At 40.6% G+C, this 24,228-nt stretch overlaps 1 protein-coding gene across 12 annotated transcripts in view; it reads left to right on the top strand.

Annotated features, from left to right (window-relative positions):
• MCF2L (MCF.2 cell line derived transforming sequence like) overlaps positions 1-24,228 on the top strand; it is a 196,749-nt gene extending 172,521 nt beyond the window's left edge. For 6 of the 12 annotated variants that reach the window (XM_054162839.1, XM_054162844.1, XM_054162842.1 and 3 more), the window contains 18 exons: positions 705-781; positions 2,037-2,103; positions 6,393-6,508; positions 7,491-7,560; positions 9,151-9,243; positions 9,467-9,559; positions 12,362-12,487; positions 13,246-13,467; positions 14,027-14,119; positions 14,765-14,843; positions 15,527-15,593; positions 16,836-16,951; positions 18,964-19,023; positions 19,367-19,441; positions 22,807-22,934; positions 23,574-23,686; positions 23,813-23,916; positions 24,072-24,228. In XM_054162839.1, the coding sequence (XP_054018814.1) occupies positions 705-781; positions 2,037-2,103; positions 6,393-6,508; positions 7,491-7,560; positions 9,151-9,243; positions 9,467-9,559; positions 12,362-12,487; positions 13,246-13,467; positions 14,027-14,119; positions 14,765-14,843; positions 15,527-15,593; positions 16,836-16,951; positions 18,964-19,023; positions 19,367-19,441; positions 22,807-22,934; positions 23,574-23,686; positions 23,813-23,916; positions 24,072-24,166 (1,794 nt within the window). In that variant the 3' untranslated portion in view covers positions 24,167-24,228. Of the gene's footprint in view, positions 1-704; positions 782-2,036; positions 2,104-6,392; positions 6,509-7,490; positions 7,561-9,150; positions 9,244-9,466; positions 9,560-12,361; positions 12,488-13,245; positions 13,468-14,026; positions 14,120-14,764; positions 14,844-15,526; positions 15,594-16,835; positions 16,952-18,963; positions 19,024-19,317; positions 19,442-22,806; positions 22,935-23,573; positions 23,687-23,812; positions 23,917-24,071 lie in introns of those variants that run through there. The other 6 variants (XM_054162843.1, XM_054162848.1, XM_054162845.1 and 3 more) reach the window with 4 other exon arrangements.

The raw sequence follows: 24,228 nt of genomic DNA, 5'->3' as shown, positions 1-24,228 counted from the left end.
TGATTTAATGGGTTGCCATTCCTGAGTGGGAATGGTCTTCCTGCCCCGCCTCCAGCAAAGAAAGTAACCTGAGGGCAGCAACAGAAACAAGTAGTTTCCCACTGGGTTAGAGAGTTGAAACAACTCTGCAAAGGTTCAGCAAGAGATAATGCAAGGGGGAAGGCAGGGCCACATGGCCAGTAGTGACAACAGTTGAAGAAAAGGGTTGGTTCAAGGAGGATTGAAAGCAGAACCTCTCATTTTTCTCAGCAAGCTATAATTAGGTCAGCTGTTATAGTAGAAGTTGTAAGAGTGAAATTCTGTGTCAAGTTAGAAAGGTACCAGAAAGTTAGCACAGTACCTCATTTTTAGCTTGCAGAACAGATTAAGGCCAGTGTGGCCTCCAAGATTTTGCTGATGCTCTGATGTCGTCTTCCTGGAAAGGGGCCTCAAACCACGGTCTTTTCTAAGCTGACCTTTCATGGAATACTCCCTGTGTCTAAATGTTCTTGTGTGTTTCAAGACCTCCAGGTTAAGTGGAATTATTTTTATATATATTTTTTTTTTCAGTATTCTTGCCAATTGCCTTATTTTGTTATGGAGTAGAGTGTTTCCTATGAACAGCATGCAAGTAGAGCTGAGTGCAGAGCTCTGTATTTTGAAGTGGTTTTTCTCTCCATCTATGATGCTATGATGATTTTGTTGTTGTTTGTTCCCTTCTTTAGAGTGAAATGACAGAACTCCATCAAAGCAGAGGAGGATCTACAATGGATGATGAGGAAAACCTAGCTGTGTTACGGCAGTAAGTATATTTTGATTTACAAATGCTTTTTCTCTGATTTGGTTCCAGCGAAGTTTGAGTTTGGCCAAGGACTTGGTAAGACAAGTATGCTTCTCTGAATTAAGCCTCAGTGCTACTTTCTGTGCATGGGGAATGTATTCCAATCTGTGTCCAGCATTATTTTTAGTTTGTGGTACCAGACTCTAGCTTTCCTACAGCAAGGTGATGCTATGGCAGGATAACTACATATTTCAGAGATGACAGTTTCAGTATTCAGTATCACTAAAGTTGGAAGAGACCTCAAAGATCATCGAGTCCAACCTGTCACCACAGACCTCATGACTAGAGTAGGGAGGACACTGCTGCCCACTAGCAGGCTTGAACTCATGACCTTCCCATTAAGGGTCTTATGCACTACCAACTGAGCCACTTTTGATTCTAATTAATTGATTAGCTTGATTCTAATTAATTGATTAGTTTCAACTAATAAGCCTTCTGTAGATCTGTCAGAGGCTTTGGTCCCCATGCTGCAGAAGACTTTGTCATTTTATATATCTCTCTTTATATTTGTCCCTGTATTGATAAAGGCTCAGAAAAATCAATTTCTTTTATAAAAGCTAAACAGCATCACCTATATTCAGAAAATAACTTAGTACCACCTGCAGTGTGTATAGCAGAGTTTGCCTTTCTGCCTGCAAACTGGATACTTCTGCTATCTTTTGGCTGTCACAACCATGCATTAAATAGTACCAAATCATAAGGGGAAGGGATTGGGGGTAAACATGCTTTCATGACCATTAGGCAAATTAAATTTAAAGCAGCATTGTGATATTTAAAGTGTGGCCTAAATGTCCCCAATTTGAAATAACTGCTGTAACTAATTCTGTATTTAGTAATCCTATGCAGCTCTCACTCCAGCTCCTGTAATACTTGTGAACAAAAAACAAACAGACCTTTTATGTACAATGATAAAATGCTTCACTGCTTCAACAGTTCCTAGTGCTGCTCCTGTCGCATTTCAGATGCTCGATTTGACTCTTTTTTTTCTGTGTTTAAACACATTTTCAACAATTTTTACATGTTTTTAAAATACCTACTTCTTAATAAGGATATGTAAACTGTTGCCAGAAATATCTATGACAATTCACACTTTACACTAGCTGGATATTGTTCTTTTATTGTCTGGAGTATAGCGGAAGCAAAGACAAAGTTAATGTTGCATCACTGGTTTGCATAAGTGAATGGGCTTGCCTTAATTGCCATTCTTTGTCTACAGACACGTGATTAATGAACTTATTGAGACTGAAAGAGCATACGTGGAAGAACTTCTCTGTGTTCTTGAGGTAAAGATGAAATTTCACTGCAGCTGTTAGTGAATCTCTCTCTTCATAGATACTCTTTATGCTTTCCTTATAACTGTGATGTCTCTGTTCCATCAAGCAGGATGATCACTACATCTGTCCTTTCTGATCATATATTCAGAAGCAGAAGTGTGCAATTTTTTTCCTGAGAAAAGGTCACACATCTAAGATTTTTTTTTTTTCTATTAGAAAACACAAATTGGGCAGAAAAAAAGATGTGCCTAATTTTATGTGGAACATAGTGAGATTTGTAATGATCATTAATTCCTGCAAAAGTTCGTTACAGAGTCTTGGTTCAACTCCAGGAAGTCTGTGTCACGCTGGAATGTGAATGCACGTTGAGATAATCTTGTGTGGGAGGAGAAAACTTGTTTCTTGCTTCCCACTTTGCATATCTTTAAGTGATCTTTCAAATGTCTTGGATACAACTATGTCAACACAGTGCATCATAATAGTAATATCTCAACTCAAAATGATAAGGGAAACAAAGGTGTTCCTTTTCCTCTACGCTCGCAGTACAACTGAGTTGCTGCAATATTCTGTGTTGTACCTCAAGTTTAAGTCTGCAGATACAGTTGTGTCATCTCATTTTAGTCCAACTCGACACTGGATTATGAAGTTTTGCGTAACTGAGGTTGAATTATTTTAATCAGGGTGAACTGGAATTGAGCCAAGTGTGTACAGTTTCAGTCCCTGCCAACTTTAAGCTCTTAGGTGGGAGTCTCAATACCTACCATTAAGAGTACTTTATGAGGGTATGGAGCTCTGATTTTGCATCTTGCTTTTGCCTAGTTCGTGCTCATCATCTCTACCATTTGTGTCCTGGGTCCAGCTCAAGTGTAGTGGTAGTAGGATAGTTGCATCTGGTATATGGTAATAAGGTAAGGTAGGTCTGGAGTGGACCTTAAGGATCACTTTATTCTCAGGTTTTTTTGGGCAAAATTATCTGTACAGTTCTGTTCATAAAATCAAGATTTATATAGTTGGAGGATTCTTTGGTCCTCCAGCTGCTGGTACTGGAGGGTTGTTGCAGAACCTTTCTATTTCTCTGGTATTACTCTTGCTTTACATGGAGTATAGCACAACTCATGTCTTGCTAGGCCAGGCTGTCTTGATTTTTCTGTCAATGTGATAGACTCTTTAGTACTCCAGCCATGCCAGGCACACTTCTCTGTGTCTCCTTCCTGTTTGAGATGTACCGCCTAACCTGGGTGATGGGGAGTGCCAACAGTCATTCTGGATCAGATCCATGCTGAGATACAGGTCAATGGCAATCTTGCAGCTTTTGAGTCATTCTAATTATTAATCTGTAGTTCTGGGTGTTCTCCCAACCCCTTTGCTTCTCCCATTCTATTAATCTTCCATTTTTTCCTGTAAAATAACTTGATACTCCTTTGTATGGACAGTGTCTCCTATTATGTCATATTTAGTTGCCATATATTTATTCTCTGCCAAGGATTCCAATGAAAAAAGAAACAAGGTAGTTCCCAAGATCGATTACTGGGAAACCACTCTAGCAGCTTTTATCTGAGCTTGTTAGTTTTCATTTCATTACAGGATGACAGGATGTTAGGGGTTGGAAGGGACCTCTGGAGACAGAATCCAACCCCCCTGCCAGAGCAGGACCATAGAATCTAGTGCAGGTCACACAGGAATGCATCCAGACAGGACTTGAAAGTCTCCAGAGAAGGAGACTCCACAACCTCTCTGGGGAGCCTGTTCCAGTGGTCTGTACAGTAAAGTTCTTCCTCACATTGAGGTGGAACTTCTGTGCTGTAGTTTATATCCATTACTCCTTGTCCTATCACAGGGTGCAACGGAGAAGAGGCTGTCCCTTCCTTCTTGACATCCAGCCCTCATATATCTATATACATTTATTAGATCCCCTCTCAGTGTTCTCTTCTCCAGACTAAAAAGCTCCAGGTCTCTCAGCCTCTCCTCACAGGGCACGTGCTCCAGCCTCTTACCATCCTTATAGCCCTCCATTGGACTCTCTTGAGTAGATCCCTGTCCCTCTTGAACTGGGGAGCCCAAACCTGGACACAATATTCCAGGTGAGGTCTCACTAGTGCAGAGTAGAGGGGGAGGAGAACCTCCCTCGATCTGCTGGACACACTCCCCTTAATGCACCCCAGGATGCCATTGGCCCTCTTGGCCACAAGGGCACATTGCTGACGCATGGACAAGTTGTCATCCACCAGGACTCCTAGGTCCTTCTGCATAGGGCTGCTCTTGAGCAGATCACCTCCTAACATGTACTGGCACAGTTTATTATTCCTTCCCAGATGCAGGACTCTGCACTTATCCTTGTTGAATTTCATTAGGTTCCTCTTTGCCCAGCTCTCAGTCTGTCCAGGTCTCGCTGAATGGCTGCACAGCCTTCAGGTGTATCAGCCAAGCTTCCCAGTTTGGTATTATCAGCAAACTTGATGAGCAGACTCTCTGTTCCATGACCCACTCAACTTTAGTCCCTGAAATCCAGTAATTTTTACTGGGGAAAAATATTGGTCTAGTCTATTTTTAGGTTTTGTATTTGAATCTCTTCTTTCCCATTTATTTTCTGTGCTTCTGAAACAGATTTCAAATGGAAAGCTAAGCAAAGCCTTATGTATTCTTAAAGTAAGATTATCACTGTGGCTGCATGGAGTAGTTCCAGCAACTGTCCCTTTCTTAAAGGCACAGCCTAAAACGGTCACAAGTAGCTTTGCCTCTCCTTTCCTAAAACACAAGTACTGTGCAGAGGTAGTAAAACATAACAGTTTAACACGAAATTTTTTCAATACATACTATATTAGCCTGAAGTGGGAGAAAAAAATGTCAAAAGCTTTTTGCAATGTATAGATTTCATGCTTTTGTTCTTTTGGGATTCCAAAGTACTAGGCTCTTGTCAGATTTGTACCTCAGCTGCCAGTTCTGGCTGTGCTGCTATGCTCAGCATCATCAGCATCATCTTTACGTCAAATGGAAACGAATCATTCCCTTCATGCATCTCTTCACTGCATCTAACCTGCCTGGTACTTGCAATTCTTCTTTCCCTGTTAATTTTTCTCTAACTCCATTTTATGTTAATATTTGTAAATATATATTTTTTTTAAGGCTATACTGTTTTTTTTCTCCAGACATTGCATTTGTCCATTTGGGGGAGATATATGGGAGAGGAACTAATGGTTTGCTACCAGTGAGCTTCAGCATCTTTACCTATACCATTGTAATTTCTTTTTGTGGTGTTTGAGGAAAAAATGCCTGGATTGTTAAAGGAATGTTTAGGATTTTACAAAATATAAATGTAATCACTGTCCTATCCAAATGCTTGAATTCTTCAGGCTAGTTGGCTTTACCAGCCACTTTTGCTCATCTTTTAATTTAATTTGTCAGTGTGTTATAATTCGGTACAGTTTATTACACTCAAGGTCACTAGTGCAGTGACCACCTTGTCCATGTCAATTCTGTTTTCAACAACAACAAAATATCTAATCCACCTCTAAAGTGGGTCACATCATCTTTCATCAGTGCCCATACACTAAGAAATCTGTTTAAAATACTAGAGCATTGTTGCAATTTTTTTCCTGTTTGACTGGTTGAGGATGTTTTGTTTGGTTTTTGGGGAAGGCTTGTGGTGGGTTTGGTTTTCAGCATTTGAGGAAATTGCTTAATCACAGATTAGTGACCTCAAGACCAGAGGACAATAATCCTGAGCTAAAGCCACCTGTGTGCCCTCTCTTTCTTGTGTATGCCAGATACATAGACAAGAGACTGTGCTTTGCATGACAAATGGAAGATGTCAGAAGCTAAACTTAAAGGTTTTGGTACCGGAGCTAATGTTTTAAAGACAGAAAATGTTCTGTCTGCAGCTTAATGGTTTCTGTCAGCTGCAGAAATAAACTACAGTCAGCTTGTTCTGTCACACTTAACACCTAAAACCAGCATGAAGGCTTTCATGTGGACTGGCATTGTGACTTTAAACATAGGTGTGCAAAGTCTAACAGAAAAAGTGTAAATTATAATTTGTAAGCAGTATGGGAATACATAGCCTTTGCTTGGTGAAAATGATTGCAAGCTTTGTTTCATAGTAACTAAAATTTGTCTTTCTATAGGCTATAGATGTGTCTTACTGGACTGATGGAAAAACAGAATTAGCTTAATTTTTTCATGACTAATATTGAACTCTGCTGTCTGTCAACCTGCAGGCAGACTGCCTTGTCAGTGAGACAGGCAGGTACTGCAAGCGAGGGGAGATAAACAGTGCAGTGTGCCTCTCTCCTGTGTTGCAGGGTTATGCTGCAGAGATGGACAACCCCCTAATGGCTCATCTCATTTCACCAGAACTCCAAAATAAGAAGGATATCTTGTTTGGGAATATGGAAGAAATTTATCACTTTCACAACAGGTGAGGGTTTGCATTCAGATATAAAAATAGCATTTGGATGTGGTTGTTTACTCTTTACTTTAAGGATCCTTTGGCAATTTAAATCAGATTAGTGATCCCCATTTGGGGGACTAAGTGGCAAAATTCGTTATGGCATAGAGAAGAAAAAGCAAAATGCCTGTAAAAGATGAGCAAAGCTGTGCTAAGTGTTATTCAGATGTTTGCAGCACACAGGTAAAATTTTGTGTCATAGTCCTCTTCCTGAAGAGAACTATTGATATTAGGTTACAAGCTAATTAAAGCAAGGTTTGTTTAGGCTTGGGTTTCTTTTATTTTATTTGTGTGTGTGTGTGTGTGTGTGTGAAATGTGCTATGTAAACTAAATTATTATTCTAAGTCACAAATTCTCAACTCTCAGTATCTGCTTGAGGCTGGTTAATTTTATACTTGAGTGGCCTCCCTCTGAAGTTTGGATCCTTTTTACTAGAGAGGTATTTCTTCACAGAATAATATTTAAATTGGTAAAAAAGATAAGTATTTTCAAGTGAAGTTAAGCATACTAAACAGTTGTTTCTTATTCAGGCAAAACTAGTGTGGAAGCTTTGCCACTGATTTTTTGGGTGGGATTTTTTTTTGGTTTGGGGAGGTGGGGTCTGGTTTGTATGTTTGCTTTGTGGTACTTGGTAGTATTTTGGAGGAAAAAAACAAGCACCTTAAACTTTGCAAATCCTGTGACTAAATATATAAGGCAGGGAAACAATCCCCCTTCTCTGTTAATCTTGTATTTTATCTCAGTTGTAGCAACAGTAAGAAAAAAGAAATTGGTTGGAATGTTTGTTTTAATTTTGTATCCCTTTTAAGCTCATCATTTAGAGCAGTTCTGTTTAGTTTTGTGGTATGGAATTAAAACCTGTTTCTAAAGTTTAGAAAACAAATTGCAAGAAAGTGAACAGTTACTACAATTCTTTTAATGTGTGCACTAAGAAAATTTTCTTCCTCATAGAATATTCTTGAGAGAATTAGAAAACTATGTAGAATACCCAGAACTTGTAGGACGGTGCTTTTTGGATCAGGTACGTGTCTTCTTTTGCTGGCATTTCATTCATAAGCCTCTCTGGGACTGTAAAACAGACTGATTTTCATGCTGTAATTGCCATCACGTCCCCTTTGTTTGTCTTGAGCAGCTAATAATTTGAGACTGTAGATGTTAATGGAGAGTTGAAGTTATTTTCCACTGTGTGGGGTAATTAATTTGGTTGCTAAAGAACTGCTTTATTGAAGTGTCAGTTAGGAAAACACAAGGAGGAGTCATGCACTGCATGATTTCACATCATTATAAATGATTGGTTTACTTGATTAGATTACTGGGGGTTTTGCAATTGTTATTGGTTTTTGCTTTGTTTTGTTTTTTTCCAACAGAGTACACTTCAAGAGAGTTAAGTCCAAAATATTTTTATTCTGAAAATAGAAAGCTATGACAGATGAAATCCTTTTTAATCTGATATTTATTAAACAGTGACTCTCGCCTGTAGTAGGCTAAATAGGAAGCTGTTTATGGAATTCAGTTTCCTGTTGTTGCTATTTATTGATGCTCTAACACTCCTGGGAGGAGCTATATTCCAACCTGGTCTATTCTATTCTATTCTATTCTATTCTATTCTATTCTATTCTATCCATAGCCTCTCCTATTTGCTCACTACATCTATGGGGTTGCTGGTTCCTAAAACTGAGGGGCAGAGGTACTTCTGTGCCTTCTGATTTCCTACCTAGTCTGTAACATTTCCAACAATCTTACTTCCTTTTGCTCACTACAAGTGCTGAAGTCATGCTATTTAGTTGCTGAAGTGATAAGGAACGAAAAAAAATGGTCTACCTTAGTGTAACTCCAAGTGAAAACCACATTCATAAAATGAAATACATAAAGAAAAAAGAACTGAAACACTTAAATAGGTTGCACAGGACTCAGAGTTGGGCATTCATAGAAGTGTTTTTCATATTGTAGCCTGGAGAAGAGGAGACTCAGGGGTGACCTTATTACTCTCTACAACTACCTGAAGGGAGGTTGTAGACAGACGGATGTTGGTCTCTTCTCCCAGGCGGCCAGTACCAGAACAAGAGGACACAGCCTCAGGCTGCGCCAGGGGAGGTTCAGGCTAGATGTTAGGAAAACGTTCTATACAGAAAGAGTGATTGCCCATTGGAATGGGCTGCCTGGGGAGGTGGTGGAGTCGCCATCACTGGAGGTTTTCAGGAGAAGACTTGATGGGGTGCTTGGTGCCATGGGTTAGTTGTTTGGGTGGTGTTGGATTGGTTGATGGGTTGGACGCGATGATCTTGACGGTCTCTTCCAACCTGGTGTATTCTATGTATTCTATGTAAATATGTACTTGTAAATGTAATATATCCTTCTTTGTAAGGTGCTTAACATTCAACTGATGCAAAAATTAATAGTTCTGATGTTTCAAGTACAAAATTAGTAGCCATTACAAAATCAATGATTTTTTGGTACTTATTTTTGCTCTGGATGTCACAGCAAATTGCATTTGTTATTGTTGGGTTGTGTTTTTTTTTCATTGCCTTATTAATTATTAAAAAAATCCTTATGAACTTTGTCTATTAAAGCTATAGGAATTTATTAACTTTGTTTGTGGCCCAAATTTCAGATGGAAGATTTCCAGATTTATGAAAAATACTGTCAAAATAAACCTCGATCTGAAAGTTTGTGGAGGCAGTTTTCAGATTCTGTATTCTTTCAGGTATGCCTGCTCTAGTCTCTAAAAATAATTGTGGGTTTGCTTTTGTTGTCATCGAGATTATTTTTTGTTTGGCTTTTTGGTGTTTGGGGGGGGTTGTGTGTGGTTTTTTTGTTTGATTTTTTGTTGGTGATGGTGGGGGGTTTTGTTTGGTTTTTTAATCACCTGAAGAACAAATAGCAAAAATACTGATTAGTGTCCTGATTAAATCCAACACTGACTACAGGAATGCCAAAGGAAACTGGATCACAAGCTCAGTTTGGACTCATACTTGCTGAAACCCGTTCAAAGAATAACCAAATACCAGTTGTTGCTAAAGGTATGTGTTAAAAATCTATAATACTAAGTGCATTTTGTTCATTTGTACTTTTTAAATGCTGCTTCTCTCAGCCTGCTAGCGAGAAACCTGAAAGTCAGCAGGCTGAAGTGTAAATTGGAGCCGAGACAAATCCCAGTACATAGAATACATAGAATAAACCAGGTTGGAAGAGACCTTCAAGATCATCACGTCCAACCCATCAACCAATCCAACACCACCCAAACAACTAACCCATGGCACCAAGCACCCCATCAAGTCTTCTCCTGAAAACCTCCAATGATGGTGACTCCACCACCTCCCCAGGCAGCCCATTCCAATGGGCAATCACTCTCTCTGTATAGAACTTTTTCCTAACATCTAGCCTGAACCTCCCCTGGCGCAGCCTGAGACTGTGTCCTCTTGTTCAGGTACTGGCCGCCTGGGAGAAGAGACCAACATCCGTCTGTCTACAACCTCCCTTCAGGTAGTTGTAGAGAGCAATAAGGTCACCCCTGAGTCTCCTCTTCTCCAGGCTAAGCAACCCCAGCTCCCTCAGCCTTTCCTCATAGGGCTTATGTTCCAAACCCCTCACCAACTTTGTTGCTCTTCTCTGGACTCGTTCCAGCAAGACAACATCCTTCCTAAACTGAGGGGCCCAGTCCATCAGCTTTCAGCTCGGTCGTTTTTCAGAGGCACCTTGTGTAACACAGAGACACCTTGTGTAACTGCTTCTAATCTTTTGCTGAAGAGAAGGGTGGAAAGTTGTTTAGAGGAAGTGGAAGCCAAGAAACCTATGCAACAAAGAAAAGAGAGTAGCTGAAGTACTTGTTACTTTTCATTTATAGTTGCTTTATCCACATTGCAGGAATTTACCTTATTGGATTCTAAGAAATGCATTCTAGGAAGAGTACTTGACTGAGAGCACTTCATGATGATTTTACAGAGGATGTCATTGTGATTCACTTAAACATGCTTTACTGAGGGCACAAATAGTTTACATTTTTAAATTAATGCACAAAGTTTTGCCATGTTTAAAGTAACAAATATTTATCACAGTAGTATCACAGTATCACTAAGGTTGGAAGAGACCTCAAGGATCATTGAGTCCAACCTGTCTCCACAGACCTCATGACTAGACCATGGCACCAAGAGTCACATCCAATCTCCTCTTGAACACCTCCAGGGACGGTGACTCCACCACCTCCCTGGGCAGCCCATCCCAATGGACAATCACTCTTTCTGTGAAGAACTTTTTCCTAACATCCAGCCTAAACCTCCCCTGGTGCAGCTTGAGACTGTGTCCTCTTGTTCTGGTGCTGGTTGCCTGGGAGAAGAGACCAACCCCTTCCTGGCTACAACCACCTTTCAGGTAGTTGTAGAGGGCAATGAGGTCACCCCTGAGCCTTCTCTTCCCCAGGCTAAACAATCCCAGCTCCCTCAGCCTCTCCTCATAGGGCTTGTGCTCAAGGCCTCTCACCAGCCTCGTTGCCCTTCTCTGGACACGTTCAAGTGTCTCAATGTCCTTCTTAAACTGAGGGGCCCAGACAGACACGTTTTTTATGATTGTGTTTAACAGTAGCTAAAAAAACAAATTGGCCTGGACCCAATTTTGTTAAAAAGCTTTTAAAGAATTAATTCTAAAAAGCTTGTGTAAAGGAGTATTAGTGTTTTAATTTAAAGTATCTTAACTGCCTGCAGTCTGTGAGTAAAGGCTAATTCTCATGCTATGAACTCTGGGGGGTTCCACATGGACTTGTAGCTATGTTTGTCTGGATCTAATTGGAAGATGCAGCTTCACCAATAATCCCTTTGGAGAATGGATGTGTTTTTCAGATGTGTAGAAAATGCAGTTCTGGGCCCCTCACTATAGGAAGGATATTGAGGTGCCAGAGTGTGTCCAGAGAAGGGCAACAATACTTGTGAAGAGCCTGGAGCACATGGCCTATGAGGAGCATCTGAGGGAGCTGGGGTTGTTCAGTCTAGAGCAGAAGAGGCTGAGGGGAGACCTCATCGCTCTCTACAGCTACCTGAAGGGAGGGGGTCAGCCTCTTCTCCTTGGTGACATGCAACAGGACTAGAGGAAATGGTTGCAAGCTACACCAAGGGAGGTTTAGGCTAGATGTTAAGAAATATTTCTTAATTGAAAAAGTTCTCAAACATGGTCTGCCCAGGGCAGTGGTGGAGTCACTATCCCTGGAGGTGTGTGGACCTGCCTTTTAGGGATGTGATTTAGTGTTGACCCTTCAGTGCTGGGTTGAAGGTTAGACTAGTTAATGTTGGAGGTCTCTTCCAACCTGATACATTGTGTAGTTCTGTGCTTAGTGCAGTAGAGTTTGAATCTACTACTAGCATCCCAGATCTTCCCACAATTCAAAGAGTAAATGAAATTTGCCTATGTTTTTACATTTGTTCACTTCTTAAAAATAAGAAATACAAAATTGTTGTTGTTTTTTCACATTTGGTTTCGGTTTGTTTGTTGGGTTTGTTTTTGTGTTTGGTTTTTTTTTTGTGGCTGTGTTGGATTTCTTTAAGCAATTGTGATTAAAAATGTATTTGCAAAATTAGTCTTGTAAAGTTTTTTGGTAGAGTTTACAAAATCTCTAGATGAATGAAATAAATTTGCCTAATTAACGTCAGAGATAAGAAGTAAGACTTTAGGGTCATCTGGGTTCCAGCCTGTATTTAACCCACTAGATTATACGATATAAAACTTTACAGGATAAGTGAAAAAACTTAGCCCAAATTCAGGGCAAAATTTGAATATTCCTAGTTACTGCTGTTTCCAGATCTAATTAAGCGTGTTGTCCTTCCCTGCCTATTCAGGAAATGCTGAAGTACAGTAAGAACTGTGAAGGTGCTGAAGATCTTCAGGAGGCATTAACTTCTATACTGGGCATTCTCAAAGCAGTTAATGATTCTATGCACCAGATAGCCATTACAGGCTATGATGTGAGTTACAGTATTTTTAGTTCATTTTGTTTATTTCTCAGATATATGTACAGCATCACCTATACTGTGTAGCAATAACAAGACTACTGTTTGACAAAAGATGCCTTTAAACTGAATTGTATAAAGAAAATAATTTTAAATGGATGTCTCTATGCTCTCCTGAAGTTTTCCTGCTATGAATAATATTTTGCTCCTTCTACTCAAGTTTTGCTTTTTCCTTTGATCCACTTGACACTGAGTTAGAAACTGAAAATTATCACGAAGAGTCTGGTTTAGGCTACTGCCAAATGGGAGGCACTACTAAGTTTTTGTATGTATGTGTAAAACTACACCCAAGACTTCCAGTTAGAAGCAAAGCAAAACCAAAAACCTGCAAAAAGACAAACCAAAACAAATTAAATTAAAAAACCCACACAATGTAAGCAGCTTTGGGGGAGGGGGGGAAACAAAACACACAAAACAAACCAACCAAATCTATGCGTTGTGCCTCCCTCTTTCTCTCTTTGTAGCTCTCTGTGTCTCTGATACTGGTACTCCTGACTGTAGAATCCTGCCTGAACAGTGCTGGGGAGAGGAAATTATGTATAAAAATCCAACACGGATTTCATTTTTATTGTTTCCAAACCCCACACAAACACTGACATGAGAGATTGCTTGGAATGACACAACTCATAAAGACCCGTCCAGAGTCTGCATTTCAGTCTGATGTTATGTCTTTATAGTTATAAATGTAACTGTTTTGTTTCGTTTTGTTCCAGGGAAACCTGAATGAGCTGGGCAAGCTTTTAATGCAGGGATCCTTCAATGTGTGGACTGATCATAAAAAGGGTCACTCAAAGGTGAAAGATCTGGCACGCTTCAAGCCAATGCAGCGACACCTCTTCCTCCACGAGAAAGCAGTGCTGTTCTGTAAAAAGCGAGAAGAAAATGGAGAGGGATATGAGAAAGCACCTTCCTACAGCTACAAACACTCCTTAAACGTAAGACACCGAGCAGTTGAACCAGGTTGAGGTACTGAGGCCTCAGCCTGCAGCAATACAATGTTCTAGTTTTCTGTGCAGCTGTGTTACAGTTTTGCCCTTTCAGGCAGATCTAACAGGTGCTGCAGGTCCGTGTTACTTTGTACTGCCGTCTGTTAGGGAGATAGTGGGGGGGGGTATTATCCTTTGAGAAAATCCAAAACATACTAGTCTAGCTGAATGACTGTTCATTAATCACATAGAAAATGCAGAGGAGGGTAGTATAAAATAGAGATAAGATCTGTTGGTCTGAATTTTAAAAGAGACATTTTGTGAGTCAGCATCAATTCAATGTGCTCAAACCTTTCTTCCCTCCAAGGTAGCCAAGCTGATACAAAGCACAAAATCTCTTATGTCTTAACATGCAGATCATATGTTATTAGCTATTATTTTCCTCAAGGAAGAAGCCAAATGTGGTTTTCATTTTCAGAAACAGGGTCACAAAGAGTATCACTGACTACCTGCTCAATTGTTACTGTCAATGCAATATGATGGGTCACCTGTTTCTCTTTGCTTCCAGATGGCAGCAGTTGGAATAACAGAAAATGTCAAAGGTGATGCAAAAAAATTTGAAATATGGTATAATGCAAGGGAAGAAGTTTACATTATACAGGTAAATAACATGCCACTACAACTAGGGGGGGGTGGAAATGAGAGGGGGAGAAAAGCAGAGCTGGGAAGAAGTTCTGGAGATTTTTTTATTCTCTTATATCACCAATAGACAGTGATGAGGAAACACAGAAGACAGGGAAAATGCCATAACCAGATTAATTCATAAGGTAGATTCTGGAGTAGGCTGCCCAGAGAAGTCATGGATGCCTCCACCCTAGCATGTTAGAGGACAGGCTGGATGCAGCCTCGAGCAGCCAAGTCTAATTGAGAGGCATCCCTGCCCATGGCAGGGAGATTGGAGTAGATGATCTCTAAGGTACCTTTCAAACTAAGCCATTCTGTGAATATATTGCAACTGCACAGTCTTCTGTGGAAAAAAATAATCCCATTTTACAGCCACCATGAAGGATATCTTACATACCATTATTGTTGCTCTCACTGGAGTAGTGGATGGCTTGGAAACTAGGGTTTGACCACAGCACATGCACAGCCTCTGCTTCAGCATGTTCCGGTTGTCACAATGAATTTCTGCTCACTGAAGGTCTGGAGAGGGAACTCTACCCCTCTTGAAGGATTCCTCTGAGGCTATACTTTGTCATGCAGCTCTTTGAGTGCATGATGGCTAATTGTACTTATTTTTGGGTAGGCACCAACCCCTGAAGTTAAAGCTACTTGGGTAAATGAAATAAGAAAAGTGCTGACGAGTCAACTGCAGGCATGCAGAGGTAAAATATATTTTTCACCTTTTTTATCTTTGAACTTCCAAACCTGCCCTGTATATCTTCACTGTGTAGGTCTGTGTGTGGTGGGTTGAAATTACCCCCAAAAATAAAATTTGCCAGACTAGCTCAGTTGAAAGCAAATGAAGCTATATTTACAAGCAAAACTACAATCTAGAAATATGGAATGCAATGAATATATACAAAATATGCAATATTTACAATTTATAAACAACACAAGAATGCCCCTGGACAAAACCAGGGGGTTACCTACAGTTTCCTCCTCTTCCTCCGCTTCCCCTCTGTACACAGGACAAGAAAAAAGAGGAGAAAAGCAGAGAGTAGCTTGTTAGTACTTAGACACAACAAAGAATGCAGCCAAGGTCAGCAACAGCCAAGCAAAAGCACCAGCTAGTATCTGCTAGAGTGAAGAAACCAAAAAGAAAACCAGTTAGTTTACACAACTAACTTTAGGTTCGTTTGCAGACCACTGGGATTATTTAGACCTTACCATTACTTTCCCTTTTACATCCAATGGTAATTTATTTACATTCTACTACTTTCTGCTTGAGAGTTGTGGAAATTTTCCTAGGCATCCCAGGCACAGCCTAAAACTGCCACAGACTATAAAAATTGAAAACTCAAAACACAAGTCAGTTTTAATACTCTGTATCTTTCCTCCGTCACAGAAGCTAGCCAGCACAGGACACTAGAACAAACACAGAGTTTACCTCTACCAGCATCATCTTGTACAAGGTAAGTGTGTTGTCAAAGCAGCCTGGTTGTCTTGTAATACATTTAGTTTGCAGCTCTTCATTATTCTACCTCTTGATGCTAGCCTGTATGTTTTAAGACTTATTTTAGGTCTCTTCTTACTATAAAGCTGTTACGTTTGGAATTTATACATCTCCAGAGCAGTTAAACTGAGCAGCAGTGGTATAGGCTTTGCTAGTTGATAGAAAACACCACAGAAGAGTAATTCTCTGCACCTGCCAAAATCCAAACCCAGCTAATTATATACTTTGCACCTCAGATAAGAGAGTTGTGTGGAGCAACGTTTTCCTTCCTTCTCTCTTTTCCTTCACCTGGATTACTTTTTTTTCTTCTTTGTCAGATATCATGTTAGCTTCCTTGGTTGTTTGTGGTTTTTAATTTCTCGGGACATTGTCTTTTCTTTGTTCCTTGTTCTTTTCATCCAATTTTCTTTTTAAAAGAGGGGTGCCCTGATTCTTTCAGTGTCTCGACTTCTGAGTCAAGTTTTCTTCTTTTCCTATTTTTTATTCTTTATACTACCAACCTGTTTAGTCTTCTGCTCCCACCTGCTGTTCTGCTGTTCCCTGACATCTCTTTCTAATACTTTGCTACTCACTCTTTTTCATGATATGTCTATGTGTATATACCCATAAGCTGCTACCTTCAGTCATTCCCACATATGAGTGTTTACTCAAATATGTATCAGTAGCTCTCCACCCTGAATGTTTTATGCATCTACTTATCACTTGGGGATAATTTTTGGGATGCACAGTATTTGTGGGATGTTTCCTCTGTTCCATTTCCCACTAGAGGTGTGATCCCAACTGCAAGATCCAGCCTATGGTGTTTGTTCATCCCTCATCTGTTCCTGTGTTAAGAGCTTATGAGGGGCAGAGTTTCTTTCTTTTTCTTTTTTTTCCCCCTTATTACTTTCAGTACAAAACTATCAGCACACAACATGTGTCTGTAGCAGAAGCTGTCCTGAGCTGTCTTTCCAATAGCTCTCACTGCCATAGTGCAATCAGTTGCAGTCAATTATGAGAGCCTTTGTCCTTTGTAAGTGCTCATGGTCTGTAAATGCACAGTTACTGATGACTAGAAGCTCTGATCCAAGAAGTAGCTACTATAAGCACAGTGGCTTTCAGCTTCCATACCTCTGTGTAAAAGGCAGCCCGTGATTGAAGGTCATCAACCCCCAGATTTGCTGAAGGTGTTTTATTGTCTTTATTTTCTTCTATTAAACAGTCCTTCACAGAACCACATCAGAAATACTAAAAAAATGGAGGAGAAAAAAGCTGATCTCACAAGTCAGGAAAGTTGTGGCACCACAGTAGCACCAAAGTACCCCGAGAAAGGCAAAGGTGAGTTTCTACATCTGTATTATTCCCAGTCATTGCAAAGAGCATGCCTGCACTGCAGATGCGTAGGCAGATCCACCAGCAGAGTAGGGATGGTAGTGCAGGTAAAGGCAGCGTTACACCTGAACAAGCAGGGCTTTGCTGCTTTCAGCCCTAAGGCAGCCCACTCACAAAGTGCTGTCCACACTACACCAGAGTGCTGGTCGTATCTGTGCTTAGCTTGGACTTTCTGTGCTACACTCTGTGGTGTGGACAGGCCCAAAGCCACCTCAGATTAGGAGTAGTCAAAAGGAGGTGGGAAATGTTATGAGGCCCAGGTCTGCAGCAGGTCTTGTCTTGGAGCTACTCAGCTTCTCAGGGTTCTCTTTCTATGGATACAATTTTCAGCATTACCTGCTCTGAAGAGGTTTGTTGTTGGTTCAGTTTTCTCCCTTTAGTTTTGGTTCCCATCATTTACTGAACCAGTGACAGTACAAGCCCCTGCACAGGAAGAACAACTGGCTGCTTGGGTTCCTCTGTTGAACCTGGACTTTCAATTGTCATTTCTTATCCTAACACACAGGTTCCCTGTCAGAGCTCCAAATTATTTTTTTCCCTGGATCTTTTCATGGCCTTCTTCCCTTTCCTTCTGTCTCTCTCTCTTCCTTTGTAGATGACACTAGCTGTACCTAAGAATGCTCTGTAGTGTCAAAGAACCATTTTACACTGCAGGGCTTTACTAACCTCAAAAGTCAGGAGAAAAATTAAAAAGAGCTATACTGTTTTCCTTTTAAGGCTGTAATTGAGGCATCATTTGGGGTGGGGGGAGAGAAGAGGTTGGTGTTTGTAGTGTAACAAGTTTTCAGTCTGTGTGGTAGTTCATTTTCCACAGTTAAAGCCTAGATTCCTGAGTTACTGACCCTGACAGGAAGACTTCAAGAGAAAACAACTCAAGAGTGTGAGGGAAAGATGCAGCTGGGAGAAGTGCAGCTGATGTTGATGCAAGGAAAGAGGTGCAGTTTGCAATGCCCCCAGTCTCACTATCGAGGGCAAGGAAGGAGTTGATAGTGCCCCATTCCTGTAAGGAAACTAGACAAAAAAAGTTGTCTTCAGATCAGACACCTAGCCTGCTTCTAGCTTCAGTGGATCTGCCCCAAAGGCACCTGTACTTGGCAGAAAGGAATCAAGATTTTGCCAGAATGTTTCTACATCAGCATCCTTTCTAATGGAACTCCCAAAGCCATGACAACAGCAGAATGTGTATAACAATATTTTGCTGGAGATGTATATAGATACACACACACACACACTGAGAATTTTGCTATGCTCCCAGAAATGGGGGGGAGGCTATTGTTGTTGTGGGGTTTCTGTTTGTTTGGATAGGTGGGGTTTGGGGTTGGATTTGGTTCGGTTTGGTTTTCCTTCATTTTGCTTTCCAGTTTGTTGTATTTTGTTAGGGATTTGTTTGGGTTTGTTGTTGGGGTTTTATTTTGGGGGGGGGGGGGGGGGAGTTTTTTTATTTGTTGTGGATTTTTGTTTTGGTTTGGGGTTTTTGTGTTTGTTTTGTTGGTTCTTTTAGGGTGGGTGGGTTGGTTGGTTGGGGGGTGTTGGGTTTTCAGTGGGGATTTTGGTGGATTTTTGGTTTGGGTTTGGGGGAGATTTGGTAGGGGTTTGGTGGGGATGGTTTTTTGGGGGGGGTTGGGAGGGTTTGGGGTTTTTTTTGTTTGGTTTTGGTGTTGGTTTCCCCCCCCCATAAACTGGGCAATAGAAGTCTGAGAGCTTTCTTGCTTCCTTCTGCCAAGTAATCACACTGGTACATTCACTTCTTTCTTTGAACAGCTGTCTCTGAACAGTCTGCATTTCATTAAGATGATGGCACTTGTTCAAGAGCATGAGTTTTATGTTTTTTTCCAAGCATCTGTTCAGAATGCCTCTTTAAAACCCCGATTACCTTTGAGTTCTTTCTGGAGAGACTCTAGGGTTGTGCATCTAATGCTAATGAGGTGAGCACTAATATCCCATGCTTGCCTTGACAGAAACTCCATCTCCTTCTGCTAAAAGCCAGACATTGCCAATGATCCTTCTTACAGGACCAGGTATTGCTCTAGCATTAGATTTATGTAAAAATGATGGTAGCGTTTGTCTCAAATGGATTGTCTAAAGTTGATTGTCTCCTTGATGTCTGCCTCACCTAGAAAAGTTCACATATGCTTTTCTCTAGTACTGTAAAATGAATTTGCCAATTTATCTTCAAATAACTACACATAAATAATTTTCTGATGTAATTTGACCAATGATGGCTGAAATTAGAGTGATTACAGAAATCCACGTGTTTTCCAGTGTAAACTCAAAGGTATTAGCATGCAATCCACCTATTCTCTTTTTTCCAGTTCTTCAATATCTCTCTTCTGTGTTTTTTGCCTATTCATCCTCCTGCAGCTTCTCCTACCAGTCCTGACAAAAAAGCTAAGCGCCATGAAGTAGTGAGTGACCCAACTCCTTTTGGTTTAAGAGGTATAGTGATACCACATCTTGTACTCCACAAATAGCCACGTATAATATGTTATATCAGAGCTCTGAGGATACCTGTAAGGATGCACTTGTGTGCAGCAGTTTTGATATCATCTGAGGTTTTCCAAGTGGTTCTGTCAGCTTCTTTACATAGTTTTTGATAGCACTGCTGGTTGAACTTTTCCATTGGCATCAAATAAAGTAGCATATGGCTAGCTAGTTTTTAGGAGAGAGCAATGGAAAAGGGATCTTCTTCTGATGAAATAAACAGAAATTTGATAGAATTACTGGGGTGTCCAGTTGCTCTGAGTTTTACAGTTAGCCTTCTCCAGTCACTGTTCCCTTTGTGAAGAGGATTTAACCTTTTTTTTGGGAGGGTGGGTGGGAGGGGAGGAATTAATTTGAGATTCATGTACATTAAACTGTGTGGGGATCATCACTCTCATGAGGAATTTCCCTCTTAGATCTACATTTATTTCTGTAATCACTGTCTTCTTGTCTCTTTCTTTAGGTAGTAGTGAATGATTTTTACCACCTTGTGAACCCTAAATGATTTAATTGAAGCCTTTGTAGCAGTTTGCCCTCCCAACCCACAGCTAAGCAGAGAATAGAAAATTATTTCATTTAAATGACCCATTTCTAATCAGCAAGATTGTCGAAAGCTTGAGTAACAAATCACTAGGGCTAGTTAACTAGAGTACAAGGAGAGCAGTCCTTATCCTTCTGACTCTCTTTCCTCCACCATCTCTTTTAGAAAATGATATTCTAATGATGAAGCCATTTCAAACCTTTGCATCATCCTCCTCTCCAGGTTTCCACAGCCATTGTCTTGTGGACAGCCATTTATCTGTGTGGAAAGGTTCAGCTGCTGTGCTGGGGAAAACTATGCAACAGCATTCACATGGTCTGAGGCCAGATGTGTGCACAAACTCCACACATGTAGATTTAGGAGTCACAAGGTTAATTTTTCTGCAGGTAGCAAACTTCTGAAATCTCCAGGTGCCAGCCCCTCTAGAAGGCTGAAAATGCTTTTGGAAAGCAAGGGGTGTTTTGTGGCCTTTTCCACAATGCTGGGTTACTCAAGGCTAGAAACTCCTTAATCATTGCTAATTTACAGTAGGATTTCTTGGATCCTTGCAACAAACTTGTCTGATGTGTTGTCCTGCCCAGCAGCCTCTCACTTTGTGAGACCATTAAATCAAGTAAATTAATTTAAAACATCTGGTGACTCCCCTTTCAGTCTTGCACATTCCAAACTCTTTTCTGACACTTCATCTCTTCTTCCTCAGCTCAAAGAGGGATAAGCAAGCAGTTGTCACAGGCATTTCAGGATGAAATTGTACCAAGTGATGATCACAGCACCCCAATTGCAGAGCACGTTGGCACCAGTCATTTCCTTTTATTGCTATATTGCTCTGACTTAGCATCTTAGCAAACTCAAGGAATATTTATTAGTGACAGAGTCACAACTTGCAGACAGATTTTTTTGAGGAAATTTGTGAGCCCATTTTGAAGAGAAGCAGTTAATGAATTCTTGGATTTTCTGGCAGCATCAAATCTAAAGTTATTTCTGCATAACTATGTCTTTTCTCAAGTCTGTCTGCCATTTTCTTACTTTTCCTGCCTTAACAGGGAGCTCTGATTTAGTCTCACTGTGCAGAACATACAGGTGCACATTGAATGTGCATGTATTATTTTGGTGTCTGTAGTTGGCTGGTATGAATATAACCATAGTGCACAATTCCCTTCCCTGTGCAGGGTACTTGTTATGGACTTGTTAATAGTAGTGTGATGGCCTGTATGAGGAGTAAGAGTGCTGTTGCCATGGCAGGGTCAGGCAGGTCTGCTCTTACCAACATCAGCACAATTTATGAAATGAAAGAGTCTGAGGAGCAAGAGCTGTTTCCCAAAACGTTCCAGATGTGCAGGCCAGTGAATGTGAAGCTACAGGCAGAGCAATTACAGTGATTTCACTTTCTTTTTCTTTTGTGAAACTCACTGGTTCTGTTTCTAATGAAGGCTTGGAACAATTAGGAGAAACCAAGTTTTCACTGGTTGCATTGTTCTTAGCCTGGAAATAAAGGGTTTCATCTGTGTCCCATGACCCAACTATAAGAAGTGACCTTCAAGGAAATTTGCAGGGAATACAGCAGGAATTTATCACTCAGTTTTTTCACAGATGGAAGTTCATTCTTAACCCTGGACAGGGCCAAGTGGGTCAGTACTTCTAATGTTGTGTAGGTCATCCAGCAGCGCAGGCGAGGTAGAAGTCCCACTCTGTTTGATGTGCTCTGGGTGTGATTTGTTTCTGTGATTCCTAGATTGCTTTGGTTCTGGCAATGCTCTCTGTTTTTTCCCTCATGCACTGGCATGACCAACCATGTGGCAAATGCTTCAGAAACAGTGAAGAGCAAAAATGCTGGTGCTTTCTCAACAGTAGTTACATAGAATTTGTGAGGTTTGCTCTTCTTTTGTTCTTTTCACTGAGTTTGATTGTTGTTACCATTTGGCTTGAACCAAAATCTTTCTTACAAATATTTGTCTCTTATTATGACTTTTTTTTTTTCATTATAAGCTTGACATATTTATTAGCAACTGCTGACCTCACTGAAAGGCTGGTAAAATTATTGTAGTTTTATTTGGCAAAGGATTTTGTGTACTCTGGATAAGATTCAGCTTTGTAAATAAATTAAATGCTTCACCCTGAGAGAGAAAAAGGAACACTTCACAATAAATTACAGGTAGAATATTGTTCTTATGGTTGTTCTTATGGTGTTATGGTTGTTCTTATGGTGTTTGGTGCAGTAACTTAACACTAAGTCAGTGTGATTAAGTATCCTTGTGTACCCTTAAATAATAAACTGCCTCATCAGGTGAAGTGCAGAGTGCCCCTAGCTGTTGAATTTGACAGCTCTAAGTGATCAATAGTTTGAAGGAGGCAATGCATATCCATCTCTTGTTCCAGCAGGTTTGTTAGGTTGCTTTGGGTCACAAGCCTGTGTGGTCATCCTCTGCCCATAAAGTTTATGTTCCTGTCTTCTACCTTCTCCCAAGAAAATGGGCCTCTGTCATCTTTGTATGAGAGACAAATAGTGGCTTCTTAGTTCAGGATTTGTGTTCTTTCCATCTGTTTCCCTCTCTATAAATCCAAAGGGCCAAATTCACTGCTTTGCATTGCCACAACTCTACCTACTGTAATGGGGCCAACCTTTGCCAACTGTGAATTTCACCCAGTGGCTGTAGTAAGTTCCCTGTGCACCTTTTCCCATGTGCTTTCATTAATCACTTAAGAGCTTTTCAGTGGGAAGATTTCTCGCAGTCAGTGACTGATGGCTATAAAGTTTACCGTTGTCTTTTTGTTCCACAAGGCTGGTCTAAAACATCACATTCTCTTGATGCATCTGAAGAAAATGATGGCTGGTCTAGTGCTGAAGATCCACTGAATTCATCAGATGCGGAGGAAGAAGGAGGAGGAGGTGGAGGCGAGATGAAGCTGGTAAGCAGAAAAGCTTTCGTGTTGAGCTAAGCAAAGGATACCAATACATTGTGTGTGGCAGTTTAGAGGAATGCTTTTGAAGCTTGCAGGAAGGAGACCGTCTGCCTTGAAATTCTCAGCTGGGAAAAATTCCTTGGGCGATGGCAAATGTCCCTTCTCTTGAACCAGCCTTGCGTTTGGGCCTTGGGAAGGTCCATCTGTGCCTTTTGGCAGCTGCGGACGAGTGAGACCAGGGCTGCTTAACCCATGGTACAATAATCAAGAAATTATATGCTCAGCTACCATGTCAACAGACCACACATACACATCAGGTTGCTGGTTTCTAGCTTGGTTTGCTTTTCTTTACTATTTTGATTATTTTTTTTATTATATATGTTTTCCCCTGAAGAGATTTGAATGAGTTGTTGAAATGGCAACATTTCAACGGGAGTTTTTCAGCGTGAGAATTCATGTACTGAGTCTGCACATGATCCAGCAGCAAAGTTTCACTGTCTCTCAGTATGTTTATTTACACTGTCTCCAGCATGTCTGTGCATGAGAGAGAAGGGGAAAGTGCTCTCATTTCATAACAAAAGCTGCAACACGCCTGAAAGTGCTCAGTAGAAATAATTTGTTTGTTTTCCCTCTGTGTGCATTTAGACTCCTGGTAAATATACAGTTGTGACTGATTATGAGAAAGGAGTTGCTGAAGAATTTACAGTGAAAAGTGGCGATCTAGTTCAACTGGTTCATGAAGGGGAGAATGGACTTTGGTATGCAGATCCGTGTTTGGAAATGTTTATATGCAGAACTGTGCTTGGAAGGCAGATGTTTAGGACAAAACTTTCAAAGGCATCAAATAAAACAATCTGACTTGAATTTTTGTGGGTTTTTTTTAGGTACGTAAAGAACCTTAGCACTGGTAGAGAAGGTTGGATTCCAGCAAACAACCTGCTGATGCTCATAGGCAATTCAAAATCAGCTCAATCTTTAAGCAGCTCTGGTAGGCTATTTACTTTAAATGAGATGATTGTCTCTCTCAAGATTCTTATTGTCAAGTAAAGTTGTGAAAACCATGAGATGTTTTTCACAACACACCAGTTGTGAACAACAGCCATAACATACTTTCATGACCTTTTTTGCCCTCCTCTTTCCTAGAATCAGGCACTGCCTCCAGCACTTTGAGCACATCATCAAGTTGCAGTGATAGCTGCAATGCCAGCAGCACCAGCTTCTCTGACATTAAGGGCTAACAACAATTTTCACCCCACCTCGATGGAAGGCAGATGTGGAGTTGGTCGTTTAATGCAGAGTT

The sequence above is a fragment of the Dryobates pubescens genome, chromosome 7 (genome assembly GCF_014839835.1).
Source record: "Dryobates pubescens isolate bDryPub1 chromosome 7, bDryPub1.pri, whole genome shotgun sequence".
NCBI lineage: Eukaryota > Metazoa > Chordata > Aves > Piciformes > Picidae > Dryobates > Dryobates pubescens.
The sequence above is the reverse complement of the archived record's forward strand: the minus strand, read 5'-3'. Positions and strand labels throughout refer to the sequence as shown.